The 22,498-nt window shown below is 51.4% G+C and overlaps 1 protein-coding gene and 1 pseudogene across 2 annotated transcripts; one reads left to right on the top strand and one right to left on the bottom strand.

Annotated features, from left to right (window-relative positions):
* Positions 1 to 4,002: 4,002 nt before the first annotated feature.
* On the top strand, positions 4,003 to 10,537 carry TMEM177 (transmembrane protein 177). Of its 2 annotated transcripts, XR_003519460.2 has the most exons (3): positions 4,003 to 4,071; positions 5,662 to 7,098; positions 9,945 to 10,537. XR_003519460.2 is itself a non-coding variant. In XM_027591461.2 (2 exons), exon 2 carries the CDS (start codon positions 5,684 to 5,686, stop codon positions 6,617 to 6,619), a length of 936 nt encoding a protein of 311 aa, XP_027447262.1. In that variant the 5' UTR covers positions 4,003 to 4,071; positions 5,662 to 5,683; the 3' UTR covers positions 6,620 to 9,923. The 2 variants fall into 2 exon arrangements, 1 of the variants encoding a protein (XP_027447262.1); XM_027591461.2 differs by lacking the exon at positions 9,945 to 10,537 and having other exon boundaries at positions 5,662 to 9,923.
* Positions 10,538 to 11,848: 1,311 nt separating this feature from the next.
* On the bottom strand, positions 11,849 to 12,436 carry LOC113920141 (annotated as a pseudogene).
* Between the last annotated feature and the right edge of the window lie 10,062 nt (positions 12,437 to 22,498).

Genomic DNA, 22,498 nt, shown 5'->3' with positions numbered 1-22,498 from the left:
AGCACTTGAATAGACATTTCTCCAAAGAAGATATACGAATGACTAATAAGCACATGAAAAGCTGCTCAATATCACTAATCATTAGGAAAGTACAAATCAAAACTATGAGATACTATCTCACACCCATTAGGATGGATGCTCTCAAAATTCTCGGAGAACAGCAAATGTTGGTGAGGATGTAGAGAAATTGGAGCCCTGGTGTACTGTTGATGGGAATGTAAATGGTATAGCTTTGTGGGAAACAGTATGGCCGTTCCTCAAAAAAAAAAAAAAATAGAATTGCCATTTCATTCAGCAATTCACCTCTGGGTCTATATAAAAGATTTGAAAGTGGGATCTTGAAGAGATAATTTGTACACCCATGCTCATAACAGCATTATTCACAATAGCCAAAAGGTAGAAGCAACTCAATGTCCATTAACCGATGAATGGATAAACAGAATGTGGTGCATACATACAATGGAGTATTTTTTAGCCTTAAAAAGAAAGGAGATCCTGTCACATGCTTTAACATGGACAAAACTTGAGGACTTTATGCTAAGTTACATTACCCCTTCAAAAAGAGACAAATACTGTATGTTTCCACTTATATGAGATACTTAGTCAAAATTATAGAGACAGAAAGTACAATGGTGGTTGTCAGGGGCTAGGGGGCAGGGGACGTGGGGAGTTGTGAGGGGTAGAGCCTCAGTTTTACAATTTGAAAAGAATTATAGAGATGTATGCTAGTGATGGTTGTACAGCATTATGAATGTCTTGTACAAAGACCACTGAACTGTACACTTAAAAATAGTCAGGATGATAAATATGTGTTTTACCACAATGGGAAAAAACCAACTACCAGATGCCCCATAATCTGTCATTCCCTGGTTACTTAACCCTATATTTATTTCCTGTTTATACCCTAATGGAGTCCCAATCACACACCCCTTGCAGGTCTCCCAAACCTCACTGCAACCTTTAGGATGCTTGGTCCATCATCTGCAAATTCCACATACCTTCATTTCCTTCTCTGAACTTTTGCTTCTCTTGCTCGCTTTCACCAAAGCTTGGCTCTCTTCCCTGAGGATACCATAGCTCTTTCAAGTGAAGTCATTTTCTTCTTTTCTTTCTTCCTTTTTTTTTTTTTTAAGATTTTATTTATTTATTTGAGAGAGAGAGAATGAGAGAGATAGAGAGCATGGGAGGGGAGAGGGTCAGAGGGAGAAGCGGACTCCCCGCCGAGCAGGGAGCTGGAGGCGGGACTCGATCCCGGGACTCCAGGATCATGGCCTTAGCCGAAGGCAGCCGCCCAACCAACTGAGCCACCCAGGTGCCCTTCTTTCTTCCTTTTCTTTCTTCTTCCCCATGCTCTCGGGAATTCAGGATAGAATCGGTGTTCTCTTTGCCCCCATGGCCATTTCCTTTGCAAACCCCAGTTCCTGTGAAATGCCTGCCCTCAGACCATTCCAGTACACCACCAGCCTTGTTACTATGATCCACCCACCCCTTAATCACTCTCTCTCCTTTCTGAATTACTTTAGCACCCGGATCCTTGCATTCTTTACCACTCTCCCTTTCACCATTCTTGCCAACTTCAGCATGGGCAGAGACAATCCACCCAACATTTTGGCCTCTTGTAACTGAGCCTCTGGTTTTAATGGTACCTGAGACATAATTTCTGGAGGTCACTGAGGGACAACATGAAAAGGTCAATGCCACTGAAAGAAGTATTTATTATTTACATTTCCTGAGAGGAGGGAGCACACCATGCCATATGGGGCCACACGGGAGGTACCGGCGTCAGTCAGGAAGCAGGAGGAGCACGTAGAAAGCATGGCCCAGAGCCTCTACTGAGGTTTCCATGGGAAGGAATGGTGAGGCAGGGTGGGAAGTTTGAAGAAGTTTAGGATTGGATAGTTTCAATAATTTTGGTGGGCCCTGGGCTTACAGGGGCTCTAGTTGTCCAGTACCTGACCCTGGGATCATTTAGAACAGAGGAAATATTGGGTCGGTGGGTGAGAGCTGAAGGAGGTGGTAGGGGGTAAGGGCTCTGGATTGGTTGGTTTGTCATATGAAAGGTATGCTTGCGGTGAAAGTGGAGGGAGTCATTTGTTATCTCTAGGAATTAGCTAGTCCCGGGAGGGGCAGTCTTTCTAGGATTAGCAAGGCCCCCAAATTGTAAAACATCATAAAATAAGGAAAATTTTAAAAACGTGACTCATACACTGCCTCATTCTCAGGAATCTCTTCTACCCCACCACAGCCATTGACTCCCACAGTCATACTCTTGACCCTGCCATCACCAAATTGACACCACCGCTGAAGCGTCCATTTCCAGCCCCCTACCTTTTAATCACCACCTCCTTATGCACATTAAAAAAAACACATTTTGTTATGGAAATTTCCAAACATACATAAAGTAGAGCACAGTATAATGAGCTCTCCCCTAAACTTGTCACGAAGCTTCAACAACTACCAACATTTTGTTGATGTTGTTTCATCTATACCCCTGGTTTTTGTGGTGATGTAGTGGTGATATTGTTTTGGCTATAATATTTTGAACTAAATAGTGGACATCATGTTGTTGCACCTATCAATACTTCTATATGCATCCTTAACTGATAAGGACTTTTTGGTTTACATAAATATCATGCTTCATCCCCTAACAAAATAAGCAATTCATTAATATCACCTGATACTCAATCCATATTCAGATCTCCCTGGTGGTCTCAAAGGTGTCTTTTTTTACAGTCAGTAATCTATTGGTTCAGGATCCCAACAAAAGCCACGTATTGCATTTAACTGTTAAGTCTTTCACGTCTCTTATTTTGTAACAGTCTCCAAGGCAAATGATATGGTTTCTCTAAACAAATCAACGGCATAAAAAACAATGGAAAGGAGACTTATTTAGTTCATCCCCATCTTCCCTCGCAGTCTCACCTCTCCACACAGGAGGTAAGTCCTCCTCCCTCTTTACTCCAGGGGTTGGATGGAAAAGAAAGTCAGACACAGAGGCCAGACCCACTTGGGAGAATTAGCAAGACCCACTAGGTTAAATTTGTATGGAGGCAGGAGATGTAATGGCAACAGGGACAGAGGTCCTGTGCCATTCAGGGGCATGCTAGGTGCATATGAGCTGGGTACCCTGCTCAAGCTAAATGCCTTCGTTTCTTCATCTGTAAAGTGGGAATAATGTACTTCATGTGTCCACAGACTTTTTCTGTAAGGGCCAGAGAGTCTAAATTTTAGGCTTTCTGGGTCAGACTGTCTGTCTCTGTCCTGGCTACTCAACTCTGCCCTGGCTACTCAACTCTGCCCTTCTGGGAGAAAGCAGCCATACTCAACTTTAAAGAAATGGGCATGGCTGTCTTCCAATAAAACTTTATTTACAATAACAGGTGGAGAACTGGACTTGGTCCATCCGCAGGCTGATGATCCCTGACCTAAGCGTTGCTGGGAAGATAAGGTGACAGGCGCGACGCTGCTCTGTGGGCTGTAAAGCGTGGATCATTTAAGAGGAACTGGAGGGGCAGCTGCTACGGTAATAAAATAAAGCCCAGGGCGGTTCAGGGGTGGCGAACACTTCCAGACAGGAAAGGCCACGGACCCGGCAGTCAGGTGGGCATGGGCTCCGATGGGGTCTTAGCCATAGGCCACCTCCTAACCCACGCAGGGCCGCTGTCTCCTAGAGGGCTCGACGGGCGACCGAGGCTGCCTTCCGAGTGCAGAGAACGAAGCGCTAGGCCGGGCTGCTCAGCTCGCTTCGCTCATCCGGAAGCGAGGACGTCGCAGGTCGCTGCCCCACCCCAAGGCGCTGTGGCCCCGGCCGCCAGCGGGTTAGTACCCGCGCCCGGGTCCCGCCCCCCGGAGTCCCGCCCCCCGGAGTCCCGCCCCCCGGAGTCGCCCCCCCTCCCCCTCCCGTCCCCGCCCCTAGAGCCCGGGCGTAGTGCTCTGCGCCAGGCCCGCCCCCTGTAGTCCCCGCCCCAGGCCCGCCCCCTGTAGTCCCCGCCCCCAGAGCGCCGGCCGGCGTGCTCTGCGCTGGACCCGCCTCGCGCACGTGTCGCGGTGGCCCAGGCTGCGGCAGAGGAGGTGAGTCACCGATGGGCGGGCGGTTCGCGGAGCCGGGACGGGCCCCCTCCCCAGGGTCCCCTCCACCCTTGTGGTCGAGCCGCGGAGCCGCGGGGGCGCAGCTTAGGCCCCCCCCCCCGCCCAGAATGGACGCCCAGCGGGGAGCCCTCTGCAAGGGTTCCGCAGGCCCTCCTCGCGCGGCCTGGAGCGCGGCCTTGGCGCTGGTGGGCCCGGGGCCGTTGGGACTTTGTCCCAAGCAAGGGACCCTTGCTTTTCTAGCCTTAGCCGCTTCGTTGAGAATATAGGCCCAAGTGATGTGCCCCTTTAGGAATTTTCGTTAAAACAGGCCAGGCGGCACCCCACGTTCTTGTTTGCAGCAACGTACTTGCTAATTAAACAGCTATCACAGGCAGGCAGGAAGACAGTGAGCTTCAACCACAGTAAAATAATTATGGAATTCTTGCTGAAATATTTACGGATGAAATAAGAGGACGCCTGGGATGTGTTTCAAAATAAGCCAGTTGGAGGAGGAATGTGGGTGGGAGAAGAGAGGAAACAAGGTTGGCCATGAGTTGGTTGAAATGGGCTAATGTGCTATTTTGTCTACTTTTGTAGATATTTGTAATTTAGCATTAAATTTTTTTTCTGAAATGAAAAGCTTGCTGTGAGGCCCTGATAGCCTGTGTTCAAATACTGTGCCCGTGTTAGCTAGGGCTGCCAGGATAAGTCCTGGGTGGCGGAAATTTATTTTCTGAGGATCTGGAGGCTCAAAGTCCAAGATTAAGGTGTCAGCATGATGTTTCTTCTGAGACCACTCTCACTGGCTTGTAGATGGTCACCTTCAGTCTTGTGCCCTCTAATAGTCTTTCTTCTGTCTGTGCCCTAATCTGTTCTCTTAAGGACACCAGTCATTAGATTGGGACCTACCCTAATGACCTCATTTAAAGACCTCATTTGTAAATAGTTACATTCTGAGAGACGGGGGGTTAAGACTTCAGCATATGAATTTGGAGGGGACACACAACCTGTAACGTTGCCACTTTGCTAGTTTGGGGTTTCGACCAATTAATCTCTCTCTGCCTCAGTTTCCGATGTTCAAAAATAGGGGCAATAGTAGTAATTAGGTCATGGAGTTGTGAGGATTCGGTTGTTGGACAATATAAAGTCTCAGAATTATGTCTAGCATATAGGAAGTAATAAGTTGAACATAGGTGTCACCTATAAATTAGTGATCATAGGGCTTTACTGTGGGATGAGGAGTGGAGTGAGGCAGTTGGGTACTTCGTGCTGTGCCTAGCCATGGGAATAAAAGTAATAGTCATGGCAGTATCACAAGGGGTGTCTGCTACCTTGCCGGACTCAGTTGCCTTATATGTGTTCATTCATATACTCATCACAGCCACCCTAGGGGTGCCATTGTCGGATGCCTGTTTGGCAGATGGGGCAGGTGCTGCACAGAGATGGAGGTTGGATTTGAACTCTGGCTCTGGAGCTCATGCTCTTAACCACCTTGCTGTATTGCCTCTGTTCAAAAGGATGTGACCCTGCGGTATGTTCAGTCTGCAGGCCGACCCAGGGGACTGTTGGCTGATGCTCTCTTTCTTGGCCCAGGTTGACAACGGTGGCAGCACTCATGGCCGGTCCCCTGTGGCGGGCCGCAGCATTTGTGCAGAGACATAGGACTGGCCTGTTGGTGGGTTCCTGTGCAGGCCTGTTCGGGGCCCACATCTCATACCACCTCGTCCCAGATCCCGTGATGCAATGGCTGTACCAGTACTGGCCTCAGGGCCAGCCAGCCCCGCTCTCCCCAGAGCTGCAGGGGCTCTTCCAAGAGGTGCTGCAGGACATCGGTGTCCCCTCCGGCCACAGCTACAAGGCTTTCACCACGTTCACCTTCCAGCCCGTGAGTGCTGGCTTCCCGCGACTCCCTGCAGGGGCCGTAGTGGGCATCCCAGCCACCTTCCTGGGTGGCGTGTTGATCAACACCGATCACCCAGTGGTTGTACACGGGCACAAAGTGAACTGGCAGAGCCCAGCAGGCGCCCGGCTGAGAGATGCCCTGACCCTGTCCCATGACGCCCAGAAGTTTGCCTTGGCCAAGGAAGTGGTGTACGTGGAGAGCGGTGCAGCTGCCCTCCAAGCCCTGCCGGCCCCAGCCTGCCTAGCGGGAACCTGGGCCCTGGGTGTGGGTGCCAAGCATGCCCTGGGGCTCTACGGAGGCCCCATGAATTTACGGGCTGCCTTCAACCTGCTGGCGGCAGTGGCGGGCTTTGTGGCCTACGCCTTGTCGGCGGACTCGCTCACTCATGCCCTGGAAGCCTGGCTGGACCGCCGCACAGCTACCCTATCTGCAGCCTATGCCCGGGGCGGGGTGGAGTTCTATGAGAAGCTTTTGTCGGGCAACGTAGCCCTGCGCAGTCTCTTGGGCGGTCCTGGAGAGAAGCTGTATACGCCCAGCGGGAACATCGTCCCCAGACACTGGTTCCGCATCAAACATCTGCCCTACACAACCCGCCGGGACTGTGTGCTGCAGGTGTGGAGGGCAGCACTCAACCCGCGCCACTCCTGAGAGACTCCTCGCAAGGACAGAGGCGCCTCACACAGGCGCCACCCTGCCGTTGACTCGGGGGGCTCTCGGTGCCTCTGGACCCACAGCCCAGTGTCAGATGAATCAGAGACTCTGGAATGAAACAGCCTAGAGTCTACCCCGGTCCATGATCCCAGTGACCTTGGGCACGTCCCTTTTGAATCTGAGCCTTGGTTTCCTCAGCTGTAAAATGGGGGCGTTGTAAATTTCTTGGCAGGATTTGGGGGTTGTGTGAGCTATGGACAAAAGGGCCTGGCCAAGAGGACACGCCGTAAATAAATGGGATGTCCCTCCTTGGTCTTTGAATTCCGGCAGGCTGTGGGGGTCAGGCCACTTCTCCCCACCAGAGGCGCTTACGGGACGTGAACACTTCCCCAGAGTGAAGAACCCCCTGTAGTTCACCTGGTGGTCTAATCTCACTTCGTTCTACTGTGGGGGAGAGAAGAGCTTTAGAGGCCCAGGTGAGACGCTAGGGTGGCCCTGAGAGCCTGGGAAATGGGAGCCTGAGGTGGAGTTTCAAGGGTGGTGTATCCAGCACAGATGGCATGCTCAGCGCCCCTGGGTCTGAAGGGGAGAGAAAGTGTTGGCTGGAACCTGGTGAGACCTATGGCACGGGAGACTTGGCAGGAGCTCTGGCCAAAGGAAGAAGGAGGAACAAGGCACTGTGAAACCGAGGCCCTGCAGGGAGGGCAGGCACCTGCTGATGTAGTCCAGAGCGTGGTCCGTACCTGGCGAGGAGAGGGACTGTGGGGTGGCAGGGAGGAAGCAGGATTTAGGTGGATGAGATGGACTGGGCCTAGTGTCACACTCGGGGCCCAGGAGAATGCTGCACCCTTGCCCTGTTTGTTTCCCTTGAGCCTTCTGGTGGTGGGTAGAGCAGACCCCACTTTTGATCCTTGGACAGGAGACCCCTTCTCAGAGAAGGTGAGGGCTGTTGTGGCCAGCAAGCCAGACTCACTCAGCCGTTCATGTATTTTTATTGTCAATTATGTTTTCCCTGGAAGAATGGAAGAAGTCAGGCCTGGCGCCAGTGTAATTCAGGACAAAGAGACGGGGCCACACCCAGGGAAGGGCACAGAGCAGTACCAGGAAGCCCACTCAGCAGTGGCAGTTCCTGCAGGAGACTGAGTGGACAGTGAGCAGAGTGGGGCGGCAGGTCTTCCTGCTGGGTCCGTCGCCGTGGCTGGAGATCGGTGTTCTGGCTCCATTCGACCAGCCCATGGGTCCCAGCGTCAGGCCTGGGCAGACACCCCATCTCTCAGGTCCCGGGATGGCAGTGGGCACATGCTTGATGAAGGCAGAGGTGGATGGATGAGTTAGTGAGTGGGTAAACAAGTCTCCACTCTGGGAAATGCCACTTGAGGGGGCCCCTCGGCTTGTCACCCAAGTGCTACCACCACGTGTGAGTGTCTGATCTTGGCTGGGGAAGTGTAGGTTGGGGTCTGGATTCGGTGAGCTCCACCCGGGGGCACACCACTCCTCACCCCAACTACTTTCAGTACTGCAGGAGCAGGGCGGCAGCTTCGGGCGTTCCTGCTGACCTGCCCCAAAAGTAAGGAATGGGAGCCCCAGTGGTAAGGGGAGCGATGCCCTGAAATGGCTGCTGCTTTGCCTCCCTCTGCTCCACGTCACCAGCTGTACTCATGAGCTGCTCCCAGTCCCCACGCATGCATGCTGCGTGAGGTGGTTCCGCCTCCAAACTTGGCTCAGAGCCCCCACCCTGGGAGCTGCCCCGCCGCCCGTGCTGCGTTCTGCGCGTCCCGCATGCCCAGGCAACCCTCAGTTCGGTCCTTGCCCTCCCCAGCTGGGTCCTCCTGGCCATTGTCCTCACCTCTCCCAGCTCTTGGAAGTGCAAGTCTGACTGGGTTCCGTCCTGCTTAAAACCCTCTGCGGGCATCCCCTAGCTTTCTGGCCAGAGCTGCATCTCTGAGCCCCGGCCTGATGGCCTCTCCAGCCATCTGGTGTCCCCCCAGCTGTATGGATCCTAACCTCAGCAGCACTTTGGTTCCTTCACTGCTGTCCCCCTCCTTTTCCACACAGTGCCTCGCTCTGGGGCGGTCTCTCCCGCCCTGCCCCTGTCTCAGGTACTTAGAGCTCCTCCTGCAGGAATCCCGAACCTTCCCCATTCACGCCGGTCACATACCCTGTGCCTCTCCCCAGCCCTCAGTGCTAACTGTAAATAAGTTACCATGCAGTTAGGGCTTAGCCTCCCGTCTGCCGAAACGTACTGTCTACAAGGGCAGGGTGGTGTGTCTTGATTACTGCTGTGGCCTGAGGCCCTCCATAACATTTTTGAGGAGATGAACAAGGCTCTGAAGCTACAGCAGGCAGGCCTGGCTCCCTAGAGTCTGAGCCATTACAGGCCGGCTGGCGGCGCATGTGGGTGAGGCGCATCTGAATCCAGTGTGACCCTGTTCTGTCTTCCCAGCTTGGGACTTCCCAAGGGCAGGGCCTGGCCCGGGTCTGAGACTGCTCTTCCGGCGGGGGAAACAGGACACTTCTAGTCACTTCCTGCAGATTCCCACTCAGGCCTCCAGGGGCCCCCAAGGAGTTTTGGGCAAAAGGGGAGCCCCCCAAGTTTTATGATATGTGGTGCCCCTGCACATGGATTCAGGGGTTGATCCCAGAAAGAGTCAAAAACATGGGCTTCATAGTTGGGCCAGGTGGCAGGCAGCCTGTACGCACTGCAGGGCATCTTTCCTCAGATGCAGGCTGCATGCCTCAGTCGTCGGCACTGCCCTGCGTCCCAGGAGAACGTTGTTCTACTGAGTGCCCCCCTCCCCACCCCACTACATGTTCACGGTTCTCTGAGTGTGAATGTGCAAAGGTGCCCAACACCCCAGAACAATCCTCCACAGACCCCGGACTAGGCTAACTGACAGAGGGCTACATAAACACACAGACACCCCCTTGCCCCCGCCCCGTGCATGCACATACACGCACACATGCAGACAGTGGGAACGCAGGGAAGGGGTCCCAGAGTCGTCATGCCATCGTTGGCTCTGTCCATTCCTGACCCTAGCAGGCCCCACTGCCTCGTCCAGGAGCCATAGCATTGTGCCCCCTGCGGCTGTGCCCATAGCTGGTGCATACACACGGACCCCGCATCCGCAAGCGGGCACATACCGCAGGCCGGGGCTGACCCGTGCGCGTCCTCACCCAGTGAGGCCCCCTGCCCGCTGCAGCCCTACAGTGATGTCCATAGGGCCTTTATTATGCACCAGACACTGTGCAAGGTTCCTAGAATCTTTTTTCACTTGTCCCCAAATTGGAACAGGTAGTTGGTAATGTTATTTCAATTTTACAGGCAAGGAAATAGCACAGAAAGGTGAAGAAATGGGCTGCAAACCATAAAGCTTTGAAAGCGACAGAACGAAGATTTGAAGCCAGCACCTGGTTGCAGATCCGCTTTTGGGAGGCCTTCATTTACAGTGTCCTATTTATTCTGAAGGTTTCATCGTGGAAACTTGTCCTGTGGCCTCCACAGCCTTTCTCCCCTGCTGGTTAGAGGTGACTTTCCGGCCTCACCTCTCATCAGGAAAAAGTCACTGAGCAGATCTTTCTGGAACTTCCAGGGGAGACCCTTGCAGCTAACTGAAGAGGAAGAGGCCACCCAGTCTTATCAGATTTGGTGCTGAGGTGGGAATGGGATGGAAGGGCCAAGTCTTACCAAGCCCTCAGGCCCCAGCTGAGGACAGGGCTACCTTAGGAAGCAGAGAGAGGACACAGACTGGGCAGCCAGCTGTGGGGTCAAATGCTGGTCCTACCACTTCAGCAGAGTGACCTTGAACAAGTGATTTCACATCTCTATGCCCAAGTTTTCTTAAATGGGGATATTTGCATGTAGCTTACAGCATTGTTTTGATAATGAAAGTGAAATAAAGTTTGCAAAATGTGAAGCCCAACAAGAGTATATGGTAAGCTTTATTGTATTTTTGATAATACTGACCTTTCTTTCTCATTTACTCCATTTGACAGAAATTAGCCTTTTACAGTTTTACCTGTGACACTTTTACTTTTGTGACATGTACAATGCCGTGTAAATTAACCTCCATATTTTGTCAAAATACTGTCTTCATTCTTTGATCATGTCACATGCTGCACCTACCCACTCCCGTGCGCCCACGGCTTGAACAGATACTTCATCACGGGGACCGGGAAGTAAGAGGTCTGTTCCAAATCTCAGCAAGAGGGAATACACTAACTTTTAAAAAAAATCTCACCACAAATTCAAAAAGATTGATCCAAAAGTTGAGCCATTACACATTCTATTACGAATTCAGTGTTAAGCCATAGACACAGGCTGATAAAATTACAGGTTACGTTGGAGGGCAACATGTCATGAAGAAGGCTGTGCTGCTTTCCTATCAAACTAGTTAGAGAGTGTCTGCATTTCCAAACTTGAGACGTTGCAGTCTCTTCTTTTTTTTTAATTTTTTTAAATTTATTTTTTATTTTTTAAGATCTATTTATTTTAGAGAGAGAGCACGAGGCAGGGAGGGGCAGAGGGAGAGAGAGAAACTGGCAGACTGCACTCAGCACAAAGCCCAACATGGGGCTCGATCTCGACCCTGAGAGCATGACCTGAGCCAAAACCAACAGTTGGATGCTCAACTGACTGAGCCACCCAGGGGCCCACCCCCCCCTTTTTAAGGTTTAATCTATTTATTTTGAGAGAAAGCGTGTAGGCATGAGCCAGACAGAGGGAGAGAGAGAATTCCACGCAGACTCCCCGCTGAGTGTGGAGGCCAACGTGGAGCTCTATCTCATGACCCCAAGATCATGACCTGAGCTGAAACTTAAAAGAGTTGGACACCCAACCAACCGAGCCACCCAGGCGCCCAGGCTGCAGTCTCTTCTTAAAGACAAAGGTCTTGAACGGTTTAGCGCTTAGTGTTCTCAGCACAACAATGCAACTTAGCTCACACGGTACTTTGGCAACTCTTCATCTGAGCAAGAATAGGGGCTTTTGAAAAATAAGGCTTTAAGAAAGCTTACCATTTTAGGGCTAAATTTTAATGTAATGTGAAAGTTTGAAGTCTTACATTTTAAACAAAACCTCAAAATTACTTATTGGTTCACAATGGTTTCATAGGAAAAAGTAACGAAATCTGTAACAAAAACATGGCGCCGAGTGCGAAGCTTCCACCATCTTTGAGCAAAGCGTACAAAGGTTCCGAGGGCGACAGGGCAGGAGAGGGGCCCAGACATTCATAGCAGCAGGCATTTTCTCTTCCTCTTCTTGACAGGAGTGGGGTAGAGAACCACTCGCCTAGCTTCATCAAACACCGAGGCCTCGCTGCAGGAGAGCGGAGCACTCCCGGTGTTTTAGAGCACCGATCTCCTTAGCCATGGTCAAACCCCATGGTAGGTGATGGGAGTGGGCTTCTTTTCCTGAAGATTCTCAATTGTGTCTTTGTCGCCCCTGAGATCAAGTTTAGTCCCCACGAAGATAATGCGGGTATTGGGACAGTGGTGTCGCACTAAAGGGTACCTCTATGCTCGAACATTTTCAAATGATGCAGGACTCCCAAGAGAAAAGACAATTAAGAATACACCTGTTTGTGGATAGGATAAGGGACTTCATCTGTCATAATCTTCTTGTCCAGCTGTATCCCATAAGCCCAGATTCACCAGTTTTCCATCTGCCAGAACACTGGCTGAGTAATTGTCAAAGACAGTGGCAATACATTCCCCAGGAAATGCATTGGTTATGTAACTGATCAGTAGGCAAGTTTTATGTACAGCGCGGTCTCCCAACACCGCACACACCAGATGACCTGCATTGGGGTTGATCATCAAGCCGAGGCAGGTGGGTGCACAGGGCACAGAGTGCTGGGGCTTCTATCTACCCTGGCTTGCCCTCCACCGATGGGAAGCTGGAGCCCAGCCTATAGAGTAAGCTTTTTTTTTTTAAATAAAGATTTTATTTATTTATTTATTCGGGAGAGAGAGTACAAACCAGGGGAGCAGCAGAGGTGGAGGGAGAAGGAGAAGCAGACTCTGCGCTGACTGCAGAGCCCAAGGTGGGCCAATCCCACAGACCCCCCAACACTGAGATCATGACCCCAGCTGAAATCAAGAGTTGGACACCCAACCAACTGAGGCACTCAGGCGCCCTGATAGAGTAAGCTTTAAAAGAAGATTGATTTCCTAAATTTCTGTGCTTTTAAGTGGGACCGGGGGGTACCAGGGTGTTCAAGGTTTTGGAGTTGCTGCCCAAATACCAGCAATCCCTTGAGACTGGAACCCTCCCAGGGAACTCACTGCTCCCTAATACAGGTCTGTGTTTATAGCTTTTCGAAGTCCCAATTAGGGCAGTTCCTTAGGGGTCTTAGTTGCTATCAGTTGACAACTTTTGGGAAATTCCTTGGCAGCACCTGAGAGCAGAGGACCCACGGGACCCTAGGGGTCGATACCAGGCCAGAGAAGAGGGAGATAGTCATTTACACCTACCACACTGGTAATTTTAAAATATTAGAACAGTCAGTGTTAGGGTGGTTGTGGTAAAATTGGCACAAGCGTATGCTCTTGGTGACATTTGTAATAGACAGCCTCCAAGATGGCCCCCGACGACCGCCACTCCTGGTGCTCTGGGCCTTTTGTCAGCCTCTCCCCTTGCTCCCCTGGTTCAAAGCAACAGAATACAGCAACATTAAGGGGGCATCACTTCTGTGATTGAGTTGCAAAAGTCTTGCTGGCAGACTCTCTTGTTTTCTCAGATGCATGTTTTGATAAAGCGAGTTGCCATGTTGGAGAGGCCCACATAGCAAGGAACTAAGGGCAGCCTCTGACCAACAGCTGCCTAAGAACTGAGGGGGGACAAAAAAGAACTGAGACCTTCAGTCCAACAGCCCACGAGGAACTGAATCCTGACGACAACCAAGTGAGCTTGGAAGATAATCCATCCCCAGTCGAGCTTTTCAGAAGAGACGACAACTTCAGCCGACACCTTCATTGTAACCTGGGACAGACCCTGAAACAAAGGACAGCTAAGCTGTGCTTGGATCCGTGACCACACAGAAGCAGTGAGACAGTAAATGTGGGTTGTATTAATCACATAGTTTTACGGTAATTTTTTGTGCAGCAATAGATAACTAATGTACATGATTAATTGACAATGTTTTTACAAAGCAATTTGGCAAAACTTGATGCAATCACAAAACTTTATCTTTTGATCCAGTAACTTAAAACCTAGAAACTTATCCTAGAGCTATAACCCAACAGAAACTAAATAGTATATGTCCAAAGATGTACATTCTTATGGTAATTTTTTTTTTTTTTTTAATCAAGGGCCCCTGGGTGGCTCAGTCGTTAAGCGTCTGCCTTCGGCTCAGATCGTGAGCCCAGGGTCCTGGGATCGAGCCCCACATCGGGCTCCCTGCTCCGCGGGAAGCCTGTTTCTCCCTCTCCCGCTCCCCCTGCTTGTGTTCCCTCTCTCGCTGTATCTCTCTCTCAAATAAATAAAAATGTTAAAAAACAAAATAAAAATAAGGCAAATGTTGAACAACAATGACTTAGGAAATTGTGGCACATCCATCTGTTGAATATTGTTTGGTCACCAAAGAGTGTAATTATGAAGATTCTGATAGAAATGTAGAAATATTAGTTATAAATATCAAACCTTTAGAAAATGTGAAGTACTACTTGCATGGTGATTGCAAGAATGTAGCCATGGTAAGACCTGGAAGGAAATTCACAAACTTGGAAAGTAAATCTGGAGACATCTGGGAGTCTCAGTTGGTTAAGCATCTGCCTTCGGCTCAGGTCCTGATCCCAGAGTCCTGGGATCGAGTCCCGAGTCAGGCTCCCTGTTCAGTGGGGAGTCAGCTTCTCCCTCTCCCCCTCTGTTCCTTCCCCCTGCTTGTGCTCTCTCTCTAGCTATCTCAAATAAATAAAATCTTAAAAAAATAAAATAAATAAAAAAGAAAGTAAACCTTTTAGGGTGGCATTTGAATGACTACGCATTCGCTATATGTAAAGACTGCCTGCTGTACGTATTTATACATATGTATGAAGGCCTACTCCGAGGGGCCCAAGGGCCCGCTCCCTCTCTCTGCGTCAAGGTGACAGATCCTGGCATCACTGCCTTTGGCTCTGTATCCTTGGGGTGTGGCCAACCTTCTGTCTGTCAGTTGCCATGGCCGTCATCAAAATGTGCCGCTCAGATCTGCGGGGAGCAGAACTGACGGACGGCCGCAGCTGTCGTTTCTCTAGATCCGCTGCGACGTTCTCACTGAGGCCGTGCCTCTCGCAGGCTGCTTTCAGCCAGTGGCTGGTCTGGTGGCACTACTGAGGCAGGCCCAGTCCAGTGAATTGGGGGACTCCTCTGGTGGATGACTGTGCCTCCAGGATTCCTCAGTGGCCTGGGCAGGTCTTTCTTTTTTTTTAGATTTTTATTTATTTATTTGAAAGAGAAAGAGAGAGCACAGAGGGAGAGTGAGAGGGAGAAGCAGACTTCCCACTGAGCAGGGAGCCCAATGCGGGGTTCGATCCCAGGACCCTGAGATCATGACCCCAGCCGAAGGCAAACGCTCAACGGAATGAGCCACCCAGGCGCCCCCTGGGCAGATCTTTCTTAGAGCTGCTCTGAAGTCTGAGACCCTGCCCACACGGTCCTCTTCCATTCCCCACTCCTTCCCAGGTGTTAGACCTGCAAAGTAATACGAAGCCTCTCCCCAGCTTCTGTGCCCAAGCCCTTTGCCCTTCACAGGCATTTCCCCCGAACACCGGGTAATCCTGTCTCCCTGTCTATTTCCCAGAAGAGCTGAACTAACAAGGTTAGTCCTCGCTCGGTCAAGTGCACAGTGAGGTCCTGGGGAGCTTGCAGTCCTGCAAAAGAGACTGTCTGACAAGTAAACGGTGAGATCGATGCAGTGAAGGCGTGAGGACCCGCTTGCTGACCACTCGGTTTTTCATACGTGCAGCACAATTTTATTTTAATCACGCCAAGTCATTGTGTAGGAAATTTAAATGCAACAGTATGGTAAAAATAGCAGAGAATGGAAAAATCTAGAAGGGAAGTACGCATAAAGCATGAGAATTCAGCATTCATTAATGCTTCATCTTCAGTTCTGACTGACACTCGATGCTCGCAGATTTCAAAACAAACTTTGGAATCATGACGACTAATCTGAAGCGATCTCAGCACCAGCGTAAGATCCATACATTCAGCTGGTTTGCACTTGACTTGTTCGCTACTTACATAGCGTGTCGTACAGACTTGTCCTGGGTCAGGTCACAACGTTGAGGAAAGAAGTACCTTCCGGTAATTAGAAAAGATCCCCTCAGCTGCACTCAGGTTCAGAAAGCCAGTGTATAAAGGGCACAGAAACCATCACAATTGTGGTTCCAAGGAACAAAATTTTTTAAAGAAAATTACTTGGGGCGCCTGGGAGGCTCAGTCTGTTAAGCGTCAAGACTCTTGATCTCAGCTCAGATCTTGACCTTCGGGTCATGAGTTCAAGCCCCGCGCTGGAGCCTACTTAAAAGAGAAACAAAAAACAAACGTAAGCTTCTGTTTCCTATTAATTACTGAAATCTCTAACAATGACAAACTGTCACCTGTGACAGTAAATGTAGACAGTAATTCAATCAAACTTCTTAGAACACAATTAGCAATCTGACGCAACGGAACATGATGGAAAATATGATGGGATTCTCTGGTTCCACGCTGGTTCTTTTTGTCGTTTTACAGGCACATCATGTTAATGTCAGACCAAGGCACAAAATGTTTAGTGCATAAACCAGTTTTTTTTTTTTTAAGATTTTATTTATTTGACACAGAGAGAAGTGGGGGAGAGAGAGCACACAAGCAGGAGGAGAGGCAGGCAGAGGGAGAAGCAGACTCCCCGCCGAGCAAGGAGCCCGATGTGGGACTCCATCCCAGGGCCCTGGGATCACGACCTGAGCCAAAGGCAGACGCTTAACGACTGAGCCACCCAGGCGCCCCTAAACCAGTTCTCTTTTAAGTGCTAGCATTTTATTGTGGTCTTTTATCTTACTTTGTACCCAGTACTCTATCCTACTAGAGGCTATTGACCTTAACCAACAAAATCAAAAATGATTTCTGACTAGACTTGTAGGGGACATAAACTTCTATATCATCAAACTGCATCATCAAAAGTACAATAATAATGATGAAAATGTCTACCGTTTCTTTTAGAAAATAGTACTTTACAAGCCTGCGGCATCTTGAATGCTTTTACTACTATTGCCCGGCAATGGACAGTTGATAGAACAAAGAACTGTTAACTTGAATTATGATAGCGCATCCCTCAGAGATTAATCGAAAAATGAAGTTTCTACAGAAGCAGGAACTATTTGAACATGGGAAAAAAATCCCTCATCCGAACCTCTTTGAAGTGGTAATGGCTGCAAATTTGCAGCATTTAGACTATGCTGTCTTAGGAACCGAGATTAAGACATCTAGAGAGCAGATGAAAATGGATTTTTCCTTCAGAAGTTTAGCCTAACTTCTGATAATCAAAGATTTCAAAGCAGATACGGCACATAATATCTCAAGCGTAAATGTAGATGGTGAGCCTGGGGGCACCTGGCTGGCTCAGAGAGCATGAGGCTCTTGATCTCAGGGTCATGAGTTCGAGCCCCACACTGGGTGTAGAGATTACTTAAAATAAATAAATAAATAAACTTTTTTAAAAAGATGGAAAGCCTAGAGAATTTTTGATTTCCTAAATATTCAAAAAAAATCTATCACTGCAAAGTATAGGACTTCTTCCCTATTTTAATCTTACGAGTTTCAAAGAAAAAGGAGTGGATCACACACATGTGCGTGCTGCATGAACATGCGTGCACACACACGCTGGTAAGTAACCTAATTCCTTCTTCCCGTCGCCTCACTTTATTACAAGAAAATTACGCAGACCTCATCATTGGTCTCCCTTGACCTAATGATCTCTGTGACCTTGATCCCTGCTGTCATACTTCTTGTATTCCAACATAACAGAATTCAAAAGCAGCTTCTAGCCAGGAACCTGTCTCTGAACACCTGTATAGCATAGGTGATAATAACCCGAAGGCAGGGGCCAAACTTTTGGGTTCCCAGTAAGCTCTAATTCATGTGAAGCTCAGAATCCTGTTTCAGACCATGGTTCTCCGGACAGAGGGAGATGGTGGTGGCCTGAACCGGGCAGTGGCCATGGGGATGGAAAGAAGCAGGTCTCAGGCTACATTTAGGAGGGAGTATTGATGCGATCTGGTGGCGGGCTGGGCCTGGGGGTGTAGGAGAGGAATGTCAAAGGTCAAGGGTAGGGAATGTCCCCCCCGCCCCCGGTTCCAGCTTGGCAGCTGGATGTCTGCGGTGTACCCTCTGCCTTTTCTCTCTCTGCTGCAGGGCTCGCAGACGCTAAGTCCCATTCTCTTTCTGTCTCCTGGGATGTCCCTCCTCCCTTACTGACTATGCCTCCCTGGAAAGACAGTTTGGTGGTGGTGGTAGTGGTGGTGATTGAAACCTTGCAGCCCACGGGATGCTCCAGAGCTCCCAGATCGAGGCAACATGCATAAGAAGACCTGAACAATGTTCCCTAAAGCATCCACAGATTGTTCAGTGCAAAAGCCAATGGAGGTGAGTAGCGGGTGTCCGCAGGCGGGATGCTGCCCACTCCTTCCTCAACTATGCCTCTGCCTCTGCGCTCTCCTCCTTGCACCCTCAGCCACGCTCAGCTCTGGCAGGCTTGGGGAGCACACACTGAGCTGCTGCACGGCCTGGAGTCACCTGGACTCAGAGCCCTCCTAGCTCTGGACTTCTTCCAGTCCAGATCCCTGGAGCCTCCCCCTGCCTGCTGCATGGAATGGCTGAGAGAGCAGGCTGCTACCCCTGGGCCCTGCAGGCTTTGCCAGGGGCTGGAGGGCCATCACCTGGGGCCCCGGCCAACGGAATAAACTATGGAGCCAGAGCCCACGTGGACGGAGGGAGGGGACGGGCATCCCCACACCACACGACAGCACCTCACTGCTTTACAGTCAGACCCTCTCTGTTTCTAGACTCTACTGTTGTTGTCACAGACAAGTCCTGCCAGAGTCTGACACCTGGACGCCGAGCCTCCAGTTAGGCATGGACAGTTAAAGCACGGCCAGAGTTGCACTTGCAGGCACATGGCACAGTCAGGTGGGCACTGTCTGCTCACCAGCTAGCTCCAGCTCCCAAGACCTCAAATCAATGTCAGGGTTGAATTTTCCCCGAGCTCACCCACATCCACATCCATGTGAAAAGACCAAGGTCACGGCTCTCTTCACCGCAGAGGGTCTCCCGCACCTACCTGGGCCCGGGAGCTTCAGTCTGCCGAGCTGCTGCTCCCCTTCAGAGCTAACCACGGCTGACTGGGGGGCTCCTTCTGGCCCCCACTGGTTGCGGGCAGCCCCGCAGTCCTGAAGCATGCATGTCTTCGTTGATTGGTGGAGGCAGGAGAGAATTGGAATTAGGGTCCCCAGAGACCGGGGTCCAGTGAGAGGCTCATGGCCAGGGAGTAAATCTGTGGGTGCCTCTCCAGGCAGCCTTTGGCTTCAGACCCTGGGTTAAAATCCTGGCTCTGGGGCGCCTGGGTGGCTCAGTCGGTTAAGCTTCTGCCTTCGGCTCAGGTCATGATCCCAGGGTCCTGGGATCGAGCCCCGCATCGGGCTCCCTGCTCCGCGGGGGGTCGGCTTCTCCCTCTCCCTCTATCCCTCTCTCCCTCCCCCTGCTTGTATTCTCTCTCTCTCTCTCTCTCTCACTCGCTCACGCTCTCTCTCAAATAAATAAATAAATAAATAAAACATTTTAAAAAAACAAAACAAAACAAAAGATCCTGGCTCTACAACTTACTACCCTGGGCACGTCATTCACCCTTTCCGTACCTCAGTTTCCCCCATCTGTAAATGGGAAATATGACAATGTCTGCCTTCTAGGATTGTTTTAAGAACTTAAGAAGCTGATATTTGTAAAGCACTCTGCACAGTGCCTGGGTCGGGGTTGGCAGTACTGGCCTCCACAGCGTCCCCCAGCCTCCGGCCCCGTCTTACTGGTGCGTCTGGGACCTATCTAAGGGCCGCAGCGGGGCCATCCCCCGCCTTATTCCTAGTACGTGAGAGCCAGCGTTCAGGCAGCGTTTGCTGAGTCCACGACTGAGGCGTGAGGGGAAGGACGGAGCGTGACGAGCGGGCCGACCGCGGAGGCTCTGGCCTGGGAACCTCTGCTCAGCCCAAACTTCTCGGAGGCTGACGCAGGACCGGCTGCTGCGGCAAGGCCTCTACACCCCAGTCCTGGGTAAGTCACCTCAAGAGGGGCCCCCGGCATCTTCTGACATGGCTCCCAGCAGCAGCTGGGGCTGCCCTCAGGCCTGCATCCCCAGGCCCTGATCCGGCTGGCAGGCACACCGACTCTCCTGTGCTGGTCCCTGCAGCCTGGAGGCCTGGCCTCAGCCCCTGCAGAGGAAGCAGGTGTAGCTGTCCCAGACCCCGGCCCTGGCCTCCCGGTGCCTCCTTCTAACTGCAGACCCAGAGCGTCCTCCACCTCCGAACTCCTGTCCGACCCATTTTGGATCCCATACCTAAGGCTCGGCCTGCCAGCCAAATGAATGTCAGGAGCCATCTGTTGCCTAAGCCCGCGGCAGCTGCCGAGGGGGGGCGGGGGGGATGCTTGCATACATATGAACCAGTTTGGTTTTGCCTCACCATAAGATCTTCAGCTGAGCAAGGGGAGAGTCGCTAAATTATTCAGTGATTCCATGAACCCGAGGAAAGGCAGAACTGTCAGCCCAGGGGAAGGGCAGGAGCAGGAAGCCTAGAGACCGCAAAGGAGGCCCAGCAAGCAGGAGGCCCTGTGGCCTCAGGAGGAAGCCACTGTGGTGTGGTAGCCACGGGCTCGTGGCACCTCACGAGAGTGCCAGGCCCATGTCCCCCTGACTGGCCCCCCGACCCTGGGCCACCTCAGCAGAGGGGGCACAGTTGGCTTTTGGTGCCCACCGAGGTGAACAGAGCTTCCACGTTCCCCAGGCCCTCAAAAGGAGTCTTCCCCTCAGCTTGTTCTGCCCAGCGCCACGTGGACCCGCCTCCGTGGAATAGTAGTAGGGCTCCCACGTGCGGAGCAGCTGCTCTGTGCCACGCCATCTCCTCATATCCTCTCATGTAATCACCACAGAGCCCCTTAAAGAGAGGCAGGTGTTCGTCCCCTGGCCCAGCTGGGAAGCAGCCGCCCAGAGAGGTTCTGTCACTTGCCCACGGACACACAGCTGTTGCTGGTGGGACGAGGGCGGGATCCCTGAAGCCCTGGTGCAAAGCCTGTGCAGGGCTATCGACCAAAGCTGCAGAAGGAGCTCACTGGAGAAGGAGGGATCACTGGGGCTTTCTACCTCTGGGACAGCAGCACCCTTTTGTGGAGCGGCGAAGCCTCCCGGAGACCCCGGGGAGCCCCATGCCCTGCTGGGGCGTTATTGGGCAAGGGATTTGGAGCGCGCGGGGCACCCTGGAGCCCCGACTGGAATCTTTGGGTCACTGACTCACTGCTATGTCCTGTGAGGATCTGATGCTGGCCTGAGGCCTCTTCTGAAAAGTGGGCGCTTGGTAAAACTTCCTCCAAGTCAAGTGAAATTAAATCTGCTTTCAGAAAGGAAGCTTCTCAACCAACTGAGACACTCATTAAATGTAGATCCCCAGGCCTGCCTGAGCACTACCAGATTAGACTGTGGACAGGACGCAGGAAGTTGCGTTTTTCACAAGCTTCTCCCTGGGGTGATTTGTGTGTGCCCTAAAGTGTGAGAATCACTGCTCTGGATAAGCCAATATTTAGGTAAATGTTCTTTAAATACCCAAGGAGTGGACCCTCTCAATCGCAGGCAGCCCCTTCTGAGGGAAAAGGCCTCGGCCATGCCCGAAGCAAAGGTGTCCTTCAGGAACCACGTGCCCCCTTACCTGACCTCTGCCCATGGCTGGAGCCGCAGAGGACACACACATACACACACATCACACACACAGACACGTACCATACCCACCTCACCACATACACACTGAAACCTCACCCACCACACACACACACACCCAAATCCTTACATACCACACACATACACACCCAGACACATACACCACACCACACACACACACACCCAGACACATACACCACACCACACACACCAAACGCTCACCCACCACCCACCCACACACATACACCCAGACACACACACACCCCTCAAATCCTCACACACCACACACATACACACCCAGACACACACACCACACCACACACGCCAAACCCTCACCCACCACACCACATACCCCCACACACACATCACACACACACAGACACATACCATACCCACCCCAACACACCACACACACACACACACACACACACACACACACACACACACACACACACACACCGTGCCCCAGGAAACATTTGGAAGTCTAGCCCAAATAAAGGTGATGTTAATTCACTGGCCACATCACATTGTCTTTTGGATAGTTAAACCAGGGGTGCACGGTGGAGGCTGTCCACGGTGGAGGCTGAAGAACCTGGAGACCCTCAGAGATTAGCAGTGATGGAGCCCGCGCTGTGAGTGGGTTAAGCTCTTTGCCACTTGTGCCCCTGTCGACCGGGTTCTGTCTCCACTCCCACACGGAAGGTAGCCCTGGCCACGTGACCCACTCTGGCCAGTGGATGCGATAAGTGATAGGGGTCACTTACACGTGAAAGCATTTGAGAGCCAGGGCGTCTCCATCTTTCCTTCCCCCAACGGGCCTCCAGATGTTGTGTCCCCAAGGGAGGACAGCATGGATCAGAGACCCCACCCGCCCAGGACGGACATGTGGTGAGAACAAAAAGTAAACCTGTGTGGTTTTCAGGCACAGATTTGGGGTTCTTTGTTC

Source organism: Zalophus californianus, chromosome 3 (genome assembly GCF_009762305.2).
Source record: "Zalophus californianus isolate mZalCal1 chromosome 3, mZalCal1.pri.v2, whole genome shotgun sequence".
NCBI classification, from domain to species: Eukaryota; Metazoa; Chordata; class Mammalia; order Carnivora; family Otariidae; genus Zalophus; species Zalophus californianus.
This window is presented reverse-complemented; position numbering and strand designations above follow the sequence as displayed.